The 12,859-nt window shown below is 44.0% G+C and overlaps 2 protein-coding genes across 2 annotated transcripts; both read right to left on the bottom strand.

Annotated features, from left to right (window-relative positions):
* Positions 1 to 1,929: 1,929 nt before the first annotated feature.
* Positions 1,930 to 2,934, bottom strand: LOC306715304 (2-oxoglutarate receptor 1-like; the record flags this gene model as incomplete). Its single annotated transcript, XM_079185621.1, has 1 exon — positions 1,930 to 2,934. The coding sequence occupies one exon, from the start codon at positions 2,932 to 2,934 to the stop codon at positions 1,930 to 1,932; it is 1,005 nt and encodes a 334-aa protein (XP_079041747.1).
* Positions 2,935 to 5,084: 2,150 nt separating this feature from the next.
* Positions 5,085 to 10,845, bottom strand: LOC306715598 (kelch-like protein 41b). The gene is made up of 6 exons (XM_079186019.1): positions 9,633 to 10,845; positions 8,690 to 8,847; positions 8,240 to 8,347; positions 6,636 to 6,821; positions 5,609 to 5,755; positions 5,085 to 5,530 (listed from the first exon to the last, which is right to left on the bottom strand). Exons 1-6 carry the CDS (start codon positions 10,737 to 10,739, stop codon positions 5,419 to 5,421), a joined length of 1,818 nt encoding a protein of 605 aa, XP_079042145.1. The 5' UTR covers positions 10,740 to 10,845; the 3' UTR covers positions 5,085 to 5,418.
* Positions 10,846 to 12,859: the final 2,014 nt, after the last annotated feature.

The raw sequence follows: 12,859 nt of genomic DNA, 5'->3' as shown, positions 1-12,859 counted from the left end.
AGATGGTGGGTGGTTCACATTAACGTCCCGTTTCCCGTGATGAACACTTCCAACTAGGTTTATTCTTATTGCTCATGAGGAGGAAGATGAGCAGATCAGTCAAGAGGTAGAGAAGGAAACGGCTGTGTCCACAGACCAAAATAGTCCCTCCATCCCCAGCTGCATTCTACTCGCACAGCATGCAACAGAGAAAAGATTAGAATTACATAAGCCTGCGATAATGATGGATTTCACTTCTTCGCACACTCATGCACACAACAGATGCCTTAAAATGTTACATTAATTCCATCTTTTCTATCAGAGCTGTTTTATTTGACGCGGCGTACCGATTGTCTTGAATTGAACCATAAACCGGGTAACACGGCAGAGCGACATATGGCACCCAGGATGGAGCGGTTTGCAGGAAGTGATAGACAAACAGTGTAACAGATTCCTCTATATGCGGACTGCGTCTCTCTGTTGACAGGGAGAGTTTTTTCCGGGAGGTTTCCGTTACATGAAGATTTTTATTTTGCTCTTTAAGATTTGCTCTCAGTAGTGCAAGGTTTTTTAGATTCCAACCTTTTTGGTTCTTCTGTCGCCCGCCCTCATGGAGAGCAGTGTGCCGCCCGCCTTGTTAGCTTGTGGGGAAGGTGAGAGCATCTGCAGAGAGGAGAGCTCAGACGCAACCTCGGAGTCTTTCACAGATCAGTAGCTGCAGGAGGTGTCGGGCTGTAAAAGCCGGGTTTATCACACTGTTGGGGGAGACAAACGCAGCAAACCATGATGATGGATGTCGTTTTAAAATTGCCAGCCATTTCTAAGGTATCGGGGACTCAGGAAATGCAACAAAATAAAAGAAAAGAGAAAAAAGTTAAATGATAAATTGAGATAAAGTGACCTTCCTCTCAAGGAATAAAAGAAAATAAAGAAAAAAGAAAAACCATTGACCCTGAGGGAGTGGGGTAATGTTTAGGGGAAAAAAGTCTATCAGAGATTAAAGTCGTAAATTTACAATTTTCTTTACAAATTGATTGAAAAAACTTTTGTCAAGTAACCAGATTGCTTCACTTTGCAAAGTTGGACAGACGCTACCAGTAAACAGGGAGTGCCACACGCGTTATTGTGGAGGTGCAACAGTAGGAACATGTGATATTCTTGCAATACGTTTTATATTGCGTTGTAGTTCCTGACGCACAAAAGGAATCACCTGATCCTCAGGTTGATGCAACTTTGCAAAGTAAAGCTGTTTTTTTTACTTTTGTCAATTTACAACTTCAATATCAGAGAACATTGAAGCTTTTCTCGTAAATTTACGACCAAGTTTCTTCTCGGAATATCACTCCCTTCAATGGCCCTAATATATATATATACGTTTTATAGGATTATCAATACAACTCAGTAACAAATACAGAGGGAACATAAACTGTTGTCTCATAGGACACTTTATATGAGACAATTACAGCAGGCTAACGCTAGGCTAAAATGAGCTAGCTCCCTATAAATCTTTAGTAGTCTCCACTACTCAATACTTTTTTATTTTATTTTAGCATGCCAATCATGTAGTAAAAAAGTGTGGTGTAGTACACTAAGAAATGCCATTGTAGTTTAAATATAAAATGCCCTTTTTAAAGCACAAAACAGATGTAATATACAACATAAAAACAGTACCACCTTATTTTCTTGGAAAACTGACTGGAAATGCAAACTCACGTCCCGTTCGTAGGACTACATATTGAAACCTTCTATAACTAAGACTATATTCGTGGCTGCAAACAAAATAATCCATTACATTGTTAGTCAGGTAAGTTATTCTTGGGTGTAGACAAAGGGCTAATGCACTTCTGTCAACTTTAGCCTTGAGTCACTTCTATTTACCTGTCTGTGGTTGGCACATAAAACTATTTATTGTCTCTGGGAAGTACACAATGAAGAAACAATGGCTTTCATTCAGCGTTCCCGACATTGTGGTCTGTCATGCGGCAGGCGGCCTGCCTTGCTGATGATGGCCACGCAGATCAGCGACTTGGTCTTGGTGAGGCTGTAGTCCCAGTAGAAAGTGCTGAGGAAGGCCCTCCTGAACTTATCACCTGAGAGAGTATACAACACCAGGTTGAAAAAGGTGTTGAGTCCCGCCAGAGGCCTGGAGATGACGTACGCTGCATGCACGATGCGGTCCACCGAGCACGCCGTGTGCTCCACGTTCTTCCGGGTTTCGATCCGCAACACGCGCAAGACGTGATACGGCAGGAAGCACACCACGAATACCACCAGGATCAGCACAGTCACGCGGCGCGCTCGCACCCGACACGGGCTGCTCGTGTAGGGCCCTCTCGCCAGCTGTTTCACGATGCCGATGTAACACAGGGCCACCACCGCGAGAGGGAGGACAAATCCGAGCGCAGTGAGCAGCCAGCCGTACCACCGCACGTCGTCGACGGGTATGGTGCTAGCAAAGTCTAAGCAGTGGGTCTCGTTGTCGCGCTTCTCCAGGGATATCAACGACAGCATGGGCGCGATTTCGGCAGCGGCGATGAACCAGACGGCTGCACACGCGATTATGCCCCAACACTTCTGCTGCACCTGCGCCGCCCTCAGGGGCGTGATCACCACCACGTAGCGGAAAACCGCGAGACACGTCAGGAAGAGAACGCTTCCGTACAGGTTGAAGTGAAACCCGAAGCGCACGAAGCGGCACATGAAGTCGCCAAGCGTCCAGTCCCCGGTGCTGTAGTAGTGGACCAGGAAGGGCATGCTGAGGACGTAGAGGAGGTCGGTCAGCGCCAGGTTGACCATGATGATGCTGCTGCTCCTCCAGGGGCGGAGCTTCGTTACGTAAATGCAAATAGAGGTCACGTTGCCCACCAGGCCCACGATGAAGATGATGGCGTAGGAGACGGGCAGGAAATAGCGTGTCATCAGTCGGTCCACGTCGGTGCAGTTGCTATGTTCCATGGCTGTTGAGTATGAAAAGCAATTTTACAAACCACGTTTAAAAAGATATGCTCAAAAAGGGGGTGTGACTTCATGATAGCTTAGCAACATTTCGTGTGTGTTCATAGCAGAATACGCAGATGACGAGTCTGCGTAATAGAAAATGCATCAATTTGATCAATAATGAATGTACAGAGATATTCTGGTCAATTGTTGTTGCGTACAACATAGTCAGGAGGTAATTATCTGTGGATTCGAACCTACGTGTGACACCTTCCACGTAAAATAAAGTGATTCGATTAATCATGTAAAAATATTGATTGGTGCAGCTTTAATGTTTTACCAATTCCCAATTCAGGTGAATAAATATACATTTGATGTTGTTGGCTGACGAAAAAATAGACTACAAACAAGTCATCATTTCCTTTTCCCTCGGCGATTGGCAATTACTGCTCGAGGAAGGAAGACGAGAGCAGTGGTGTAAACCCAGAGGCGAGCAGAGTGGGAGAGAAACAAACACTCAAGCAAACTCAGTGGGAACGAAGCAAACAAAAACCTCCTTTCCCTCAACAAACAGTCATGGTTTGTGAAAAAGCCTCCCAGGATACACGAATCTGGCATCCCGGTTCCTGCCGTCAGTGCAATCTGCTCTCATTATAGACATGAGGAGATGTGAGAGAGGTCATTTACACATCGCATGTAGAGTCAGATTTTATAAGGCAGGGACCTGTCCTCATTAAAATGATCATATTTTGTTGGAAAAGGTCTATCCAAAAGCTCATTTCAGGGGTGTTGAAGAGAGAGGCTGAGTTATAAAGGCATAGTTTTTAAAAGAAAAGGTATTTTTCTACTCACTTTGAGCTAGTGTCCTCATCGGCGCTCACTCCAAGCCCTCAGAGTCTCTTATCTCTGTTTTCACAACCATCCCTCCGTCACTCCTCCCACTCTCTCTCTCTCTCTCTCGTCTTCCCTCTTCCAGTCTTCCACGCCCACGGGGGGAAACTCCAGCATAGTTTAGTCTGAAAGGCCGCTGTTGTGTGCTTCACCTTCAGCCAGCTGCACCGTAGCTTCCTGCTGTCATGCTTGAGCTGATAAAGCTCAAGGTTCGCTGTATTGACACGGATCAGGTGTCAGGTGATTTTGCAGGAGGAAAAGAAGGGCAAGGCGAGTCTTTTTTCTTCTGATGATTTCAAACTCTACAGTTCAACTTTTATTCAGAGAAATAAACTCAGGCGTTGTTTTAGAAGTTGGTATTTCTTCACACAGGCATGAGATCACCTCCGTGTGAATGTAGGGCTAAATTTAGCACAGACACAGACAGTGGTTTCTGATTAAAGTAATGAATAAATGAATGTGGTGGAAATGTGTTGTATTTTTTATCAACCATTAACTGCGGAAGCCCTAAACCGACATAATTCAAACCTTTGGTTTGTTTATTTTTTTAAATACCGCTATCTCGAGATCACAAGTTAAATATGATGTTATCTGTAGAGAAAACAAGCTTTGTTATTTCGAGATAACGGCATAATGAAGTCGTTATCACTAGAAAACACGAGGTTGTTTTCCTCTTCTTATTTGAAATGTTTGGGTCAAAGCGTCGGTTGGCGGTAAATGCATTCAAGCGGCCAAGAAGAGCTGATGGAGTTGGTGGAGCCGGAGGTAAATAATGTGACTACGTCTGGTTTTCAAAATCAAGATCTCAACGAGGGCACATACAAAATGCATATCAGTGTTAATGAGTGTAATGGCATTATTTACACATCTCTTTCGCAGCTGCAGGTTAAATGTGGTGTAAACTCCTCCATCTCCCGTGTCACCATCCCGTGACCGTAAGTGTAAGAACATGTAAAAAACACCGTTGGGATTCAGTGTGCATCCGTGGTACTGCGTAGGCATACCTCAACTTTTCCAGATCACGTTTTGTCGTCTCCACTTCTTGACCCGCCGTCGCCCACTGTCATGTTGACGCACGCATGGAAGATCATTATGCTGCGTTTAAGTGTTAATACTTACCTGCTATTAACCCAGCTCCATTGCCTTGTTTACCTGAAAGTACAAAGAAGCCGACAAATATACATCTCCTCTGCCTCGGCTGCCCTCGACATGTTGATACAGTCTCTGTAATGTCACTATTCTGTAGATCACACAAAGTCAGGAACAGTAAAAGAAGCAGAAGTTTACAAATGTTTATTTTACAAAAGAAAAAGAAAATGCTAGAAATGGTGTGAACAGCTTTATAGATCAATCTAAATTGTGTTTTTTTTTTTTCTTTAATACTGTGGGGATGGTGCAGTCTTTGAAGCAGCAGCGGGAGCGAGTGTTTATAGTACAGATAGAAATCATCTGAGTTCAGAGAAAAATTTATGTCAAAGATCAACTCGACACACAGAAATCTGAGTGCTGAGGATGAGACGCCTCGGAGGCAGCTCGCTGTGGGATGAGGTGGGTGTCAGGAGGTGTTGTTGGAGGGGGGGGGGGGTTAAGAAAGAAAGAACATAGTTCTGTCTACAGTTTGGGCATCCTGGCAGCGTTGAGGCGCATGGACACACAGGAGGAGCCGGCAGCGTAACGCATCTCCCTCAGCATCCCACTCCACTGCTTCTTATCGTCCTCGTACCTGACAAGACGAAGAGGATAGTCAGTGGTACCCAGAACACGTAAAAAGCCCTTGGTCCCATCACTTGAGAAGACTTACTGCCAGACGTCAGTGACCTCCGTGGGGACCACCTCCTTGTTCTCCGTCTGAACCATCGTGAAGCCGCCCACGGCGTACAGCAAGCCGCCGTTACTCAACAGGTTGACGGAGCTCCTCTCCTGGGGAAAATCTGCGAAGGCCTCCCACCTGAGGAGATGCGACATTAGGAGAAGGTCAGGTGTAAGATGGAGCTCTCGCTTTATTGTACCTTGGTACATTCATCCAGTTTCCTTTTTTTAACCGCCTGAGGGATATGGAGGCCCAAAAAGTTCAATATTATATATACATAAATAAATAAAATTTAATTTTAGTGCATAATGTCACGTTTCATATTACTGCTCATCTCTTAGCCGACCATGTGCCCCCTGCCTCTCTTAAGCTAGAAGGCTGCTACCAAAATTAGCTTGTTAGCTCCTGTTAGCTACAACAATGCAGAAGTCATTATGACTCAATAACCTGGAAGCTGCTGCTGTAAGTGAACACTCTAAGACTAAGCTCTGTTTTAATTTAACTTAACAAAGCTGTGCATGCTACCTACCTCGGCGGATTATTACTCAGCATCAAGCTGAAGAGCTAGTGCTAACGGAAGCAGCTAGCTGGTTGATTCAGAGTTAACGAAGTAGACCTTTGATCTCTGTGGTTGCTAGAGTAAACAGGAACTAGCTAGCTAGTTAGCTGGGAAGCTCGGGGTCTTTGAGTATCATTGGGGGAAATGCTAATAGGAAATCAAAACAGGCTTTTGAAAAAAACATAATTTACAATAAAACAAATTCTATTATGAAAATAAGAAAGTCAAAATAACTTAATATCTTAATGACTACATTTAATATATTATTATTTAACAATTTATTGGTTTAATTTGTTTCCTTATTTGACGTAGTGTATTCACGTGTTTATTTCATGGTGTGTTATTTATTCATGTAATATTTAACACTTTTGGCCTCCGTAGTATGCGGTTACAATAATGACGTCTACATGTGGTTTGTGGAATCGTTTAACACAATTAAAAGTTAAACCAGAACCCTACTTGTTTGTCGCGAAGTCATAGACTTCAGATGAAGCGGTGAGGCCCTCCTCGTTCACTCCACCAGCCACCACGATGTTGCCGTTGTGGATGACGGAGCCGAACATGGCTCTGGGCGTCTTCATGGCCGCCAGCTCCCTCCACTCTGACTGCTTGTGGTTGTATGCAAACATCTTGCTGAGGGCTTTGCTGTGGAGATGAAGGGAGGAATGTTGATGTATATTGTTAGAAAAAGCATATTCCTTCCACATGAATCATGAAAAACATACAAGAAATAGCAGATGAAGACAAAAGCGTATCACACAATTGGAAGTAAAGGGTCATTTGGAGTAAATTGATTTGTTAATGTGATTAGCAAAGCGTTTGTTTTTCCCCCCAAACGATTAAAGGCAGCATTCCGGTAAATGATGATGAGAATGTCTTCTCGTGTTTTCATCATTCTTGCTATTTTCACAAATGGACTGACAATGTGTTTCAGCATGAAGCCTTCATCAGAGCATCACTGAGTTCACACAGCATCCAATCAACAGTCAGCAGGAATACGGTTACACCTGAGAAAAGGAGAAGATCCACAAAGATTCTGAGCCGAATGAGAAAAGAAAACAAAATGAGTAAAACATGATTAAATAAAAAAATGTAAATAAGAAATAAATAAATGAGAATAAAGCAAATAGATACAATTTACATGTTTTAATTGAACCTTTTCCTGAAAAAGGGCATGGTCACTATTAATCAACAGTTTAACCGTTTGAAGGTAACATCCTAAAGTCTCTCTCCTAACTACACATACAGTTTGGTGTTGTACCATTGTGTGGTATTTGGTATCTGACACTTTATAATGGGGCTGGATTAAAACAACACCATGTAATGTGGAACAATACTGGATGTACAGTAGTCAGAGGAAATATATTATATTGCATCTACAAGAGGATTCATCTGGACACAACTGATAGCACTTTGGATATAAATAGATGTGACACACACACACACACATATATATTTATATACACATGTCTATATACACTGTATATGTAGTCCCAACTGGAGACAATGTGGTTGGCAGATAAGGATGAGATATTATATTAAAATGTATGATAAGAAATATAGTACATTTTTGGAGAAAGTCAAGATGGAAATAAGAGTACAACCTTTGTCAGTATATGGTTTGTCTACAGATTAGGATATGACAAATGCTTGTTGTGAGTTCTGTTTTAACCTATGAAAAGTATATATTTTGCATTCAGGTTTTGTGGATTTTCCTTTTTCCCATGCAGGTTGAATTGTTTCCCCACTATTTCTGAAATGCATACACCCTTAAGCTTATCATTAGGTGCCGCGTTAAATCCTTCAGGTTTCAGGACTTGTTTTGTTCATGTACCACTGCTGCATGCGCTGCAAAGTCAGTGAAGATTACAACACCTGTTAGTAATGTTCAGACCCTTTAATATCACTGTATACACCAACAAGTGATGCACAGGATCAATATCTTCTTATTGTGTAGTTGTTGTCTATGAAGTACCATGCAGCTCTGCAGTCCGGCAGAATGATAGACCACAAACAGCTGCTGCTCACAGCGTAAGGTCACACACACACACACATTTACTCACTTGTCATCCGTCTTTCCTCCGATGCAGTAGACCACTCCTTTGTGGGAGACGACAGCGTGGCCGTGGATCTTCAGAGGAAGCTTTTTGGACTCACTCCACCTCATCTTCCTGAAGAATTGATATTCAAGAAGAATTCAAAATATATGCTGAATAATTGATACATGTGGGGTATTGGTAGAGCCAAATCCATCTGGATTTGTGATAAACATAAATACAGTTAAACATCCTAACTATAAATCAAAGAAAAAGCAGCTCTATTATTATTGAAGAAACCAATTAAGAGGGTGAGATCACATCATGAATACCTAAACATCACATCTGTTTATTTAAAAAATCTTTAAAGTAAGCGATATTGTTACTTTCCTGGAGTTAATTATCACCTCAGAAATGTATAAAAGGTGAGAGACAGGGTGAGCAATAAAGACAGAGGGAGGGAAAATTGCCACTAACTCAACGTCGTAGCACATCACGGTGTCCAGAGACTCGTTGGTCTGGAGGTCTTTTCCCGCCACGGCGAACAGCAGGTTCTCGCTCTCTCCAACGTTGAAGAGGCATCGAGGGGAAGGCATGGGCGGCAGGGCGACCCACTCAGATGTGAGTGGATCCAACTGTGAAGAAAAGTACATTAAAACACTGTATTAGCACCCGTTAGCTAGGTCTCTTTATCTCCTCACAGACTTCTAAGATACTAAACACTGTTTCATTAATAGTTGGACATATTTGGAGACTTTTCTTTTTGTTTTCTTGCTGAGAGTTAGGTGAGAAGATTAATTCCACCTTCATATCTGTACATTATATATAAAAGCTCAGGAGGATAAATATAAAAGCTAGCCAGCAGGCGGTTAGCTTAGCTTAGCATACAGACTGGATGCAGGAGGAACCGGCTAGCCTGACTCTGAAGACAGTCTAAAAAAAGTCTAAAGTCTAATCTATATAATTTCGGTTTATCCACCAAAAGTCGTAAAAACGTTACCGCCATGCTAGCTGTTTCCCACTGCTACCGGTCTTTGTGGTCAGCTAAGCTAGCAGTCTCTGGGCTCTAGCTTTATATTTAAAGGGACAGTTCACCCCAAATTTAAAAATAAGTATGTTTCTTCTTACATGTAGTGCAATTTATCAATCTAGATAGTTTTGGTGTGAGTTGCCGAGTGTTGGAGTTATCGGCCTTCACTCTAACATTATGAGACTACATGGCGCTCGGCTTCTTTATCAAAACAATTTGATAAATAGCACTACAGGTAAGAGGAAAAAGGCCCTTTAACGTGACTCATCTAAATCTCTGCAAGAAAGTGAATAGGAATATTTCCCAAACTATTAAACTATTTCTTTAAATAATAGGTTTTTTTTGTAATGAAGGGAGGGGTATCAAGTGAAAGAAAAAAAACATAGTTACCAGGTAGAAGTAACATTGCAGGGGTACATCTTTGTTGTCCTCGTCCACAAACAGTCCTCCGATGAGGTAGAGCTGGTTCCTCTGTGACGCCAGGCTGACGTGGTTACGCGGCACCTGCTCCGACATGGCCGCCAGGTAGCACTCGTTCTCGCTGACATCGTACGCCACTGCCGCCGCGTCGTTGATCATGACGATGAATTCACGCGTGTACATGCCGTGTCTGCGGCTGTCATTCAGGAAGCCGGGGAATGGGCTGTCCACCTCACCTCCCTCCGTGTCTGCCCCTTCCTCCCCATCCTCCTTCTTCGGCGTCTCTGGAAGCTTCCCCTTGAAGGCATCCCTGACGGCTTGGATCGTCTTCTGGAGCTCCGGGTCGGCCTTGATGATCTCGTCGGTCTCCACTTTGTCCTTGAAGTACTTCTCCGGCAGCAAGCGGAAGCGGACGCAGTTGAACGCATCCTTCAGGACCTTGACGCGCTCCTTGTCGTGGTGGACCCAGGCCATGACCGCCTCGAACACCAGCTCCTCCTTCTCCACGTTCAGCGAGTCTCCGCCGATGACGGCGAACAGTTCGTGGGCGGCGAGCTGGAGGAACTCCTCGTTTTGGTAGAGGAGTTCGAAGCGGTCGGCGATGTAGTTGCGCGCCGCCACAGCGAGCCTGGGACAGCTGATCACCAGGCCCATCCTGAAAATGGCCAAGCAGTTGGTCAAGGACAACTTCTTCTGAAGGTAGTTGACACACACCGTGAACACAGAAGGGATCTGGAATCTGTTCGCCACAGCAATTATATCCTGGACGTTTTCGTCGGTGAGGTCAATCTCGGCCGAGTAGAGGTACTGGACGATCATGTCCAGGATGGAAGGGTTGACATCCTCCAGGACCACCTCCTTGGTGTTCTCCACCTCCTTCCCGTCCTCGGTGAAGAAGATCTCCCTGAAGTAAGGGCTGCAGGCGGCCATGATCAGCCGGTGGCAGGGGAAGCTGCGGTCGCCCACTTTCAGGGTGCAGTCCACAAACTTGTTCTCATTCAGCAGCTCCTTCAGCCCGTCCTGAAGCAGGGTGCTCTGGAACAGGCGCAGCTCCTCCTTGATGGCGTTGGGGTCCATGGCGGGCGAACAAAAGGGGGTCTGTGGAGAGTGGAAGGAGACAGGGCGGCCGCAGGTCCTTTTGGCAGTCGGTCCTGGCTGGAAAAGGCAGAGCAGAGAAAAGGTTCTCAGAGTGAAGACCCAGCAATTTAATCCTGTCCCCCTCTCTAAATATAGCTCCTTCTGCCCCCTGCCTGCTTCAGCTCCACTGGAATCCGACTGGGCCAAATCGCAGCGCAGCTGCTGTCACAGACTGAAAGAAGCAACTGGCCACTCAGGCCGGGGATATGCCATCATGATTCAGCCCTCAAAGTGTCAGGTGGCCGACGAGCAGCGGAGACAATGCTGTCAAAGCCCTCGAATAGCTCGTCCTCAAGCTGTACCTATGACAGGGAGAGATATTTAGAGCAGCCGTGGTCATGTTCAAAACTATGTGTACATAGATCCATGTCGTTTATTTCTGGGTTTCATTCATTCATTTTTTTTTCCAGTTAAGTCCAGTTAACATTTTGTTTGTAGGTTGGTGTTTTGTTGGTATTTTGAAGCTTTCCTTCAGCACTTCACAGTTTTCTTCTCAGCTGAATCTTTTGCTACAATTCCTCAAAGGAACCCCCAAAATCAATACCTTATTTTGTCTTATCTTATCACAGCGTGGCATTATTGAAGTGAGATTGAAGAGCACAAAAACATTGAGCTAAAAATGGACCAGAAAAGTTTGGGTGCAGCAGCTGTGTGCAGAAACAGGTGAAGCTGCACATACAAGCACTTCTGTCAACCAATCAGCACGCTTCTCCCTTTTCCCTGTGGGTTGTATTATAGACCAGCTTGTTGTGTGACAGTGTGAGAGAGTGAGAGAGTGCTGCTCTGCTCTTTTAAAACGCACTCAGTCAGTTCATTTCTGAAAAAGTCTTTTTCTTTCTTCTTAAAGATAAATGGTGGCAATTCGCTCACTCACACATTTTAACACAAAATGTTTTATAAAAAGGCCATTACTGATGTGTGTGGATCAATAAGATCTTGTATTGTTAAGTCTTTATTTTTGTGGCCTGATAAAGTGTGAGGAGTGTGTAGAGTTAGGTAACATTTCTCCCGTGGGCAGCACTAAAGATAGATCAGACTACTTGTCGAGGAGTGTCTAACATGTAATTTAAGCAGAAGGGGTGAGCAGATTTATGCGTAAGAAAACTCTGACACTTCCCCAAAGCCACTGTAGATTAAAGAGTAACTGCTTAAAGATATGACCGTGCTGTGATTAAACATCAATGCTAGTGTTAATAATTACATTTCTTACCAAAGATTGTTTTATAAAATCGGCATTTCATGGTTGAAAAGGCCTCAAAACGCCATCTACTGTTTTAAATCAGCCCTAATCATCAAGGTCAAATCTGAAATAGAGTTGAACCGTATGAGACTAATCATGGAATAAAAGAATGTTAACGCCTTCTACTCAGACCCCTCTCCTCTCATCTAGCCACAGCGTCTATTGTTTTTATTTTTTCACTGACCACTGTGTAGCTCTACAATCACAGCACATGCCTGTTCTCTTCTTTCTGTGGACTGGAAATGACACATTAAAATGTCTGGTGAATCAGTGTTAATGACGAAGCATTCATTTTTCGCATTTTTTAGTGAATGGCTAGTTAGCTAGCTAACATTAGCTTGCTTATAACACCGTATTTTCATGCTAACGTTACACTGGTAAATAAAATGAGCGGAACAACAGGCTGGTGGCGAGCGCATGTTATCCAGGAGGAGAGCGGACGGCCTCTCTGGAGACGCTATGGTCCGCGCTGGCTGAATTCGAGCTGCTACAGCCGCGACGGTCCATCTAGCTGGACGCCCGCGTTCCTCCTGGCAAAATAAAGTTAGCCTTCCGGCAGCGTGGAGTGAGGCGGCGGGACCGCGGGGTGTAATGTCCCATTTGTGGTCTAATAAACAGCAAATTCATCAATGTCAGTGTCGCTATTTCCCAAGCTACTGTAGCTGTCATATTGGTCGATGCTACAGCAAGGCTTTTATCATACGGAAGTAAACTAAACATGCAAATATGTATTCATTTTTGTGGAATATTTAGGGACTGTATGAAAATGATTACGGTGGGGACAGGGGGTGAACCCTATGTTTTTCTTTAAAAAAACTGC

The sequence above is a fragment of the Pholis gunnellus genome, assembly GCF_910591455.1.
Source record: "Pholis gunnellus genome assembly, chromosome: 24".
Classification (NCBI taxonomy): Eukaryota; Metazoa; Chordata; class Actinopteri; order Perciformes; family Pholidae; genus Pholis; species Pholis gunnellus.
This window is presented reverse-complemented; position numbering and strand designations above follow the sequence as displayed.

Bases quoted from the DNA above. Each gene is read 5' to 3' on its own strand.
- LOC306715598 (XM_079186019.1), bottom strand. From the start codon at position 10,739: ATGGACCCCAACGCCATCAAGGAGGAGCTGCGCCTGTTCCAGAGCACC. The intron at 8,348-8,689 runs GTTAGTGGCAAT...TCAATTCTTCAG, and splicing joins GTGATGTGCTACGACGTTGA to GAAGATGAGGTGGAGTGAGT. The intron at 5,531-5,608 runs GTAAGTCTTCTC...TCGTCTTGTCAG, and splicing joins GAGGTCACTGACGTCTGGCA to GTACGAGGACGATAAGAAGC.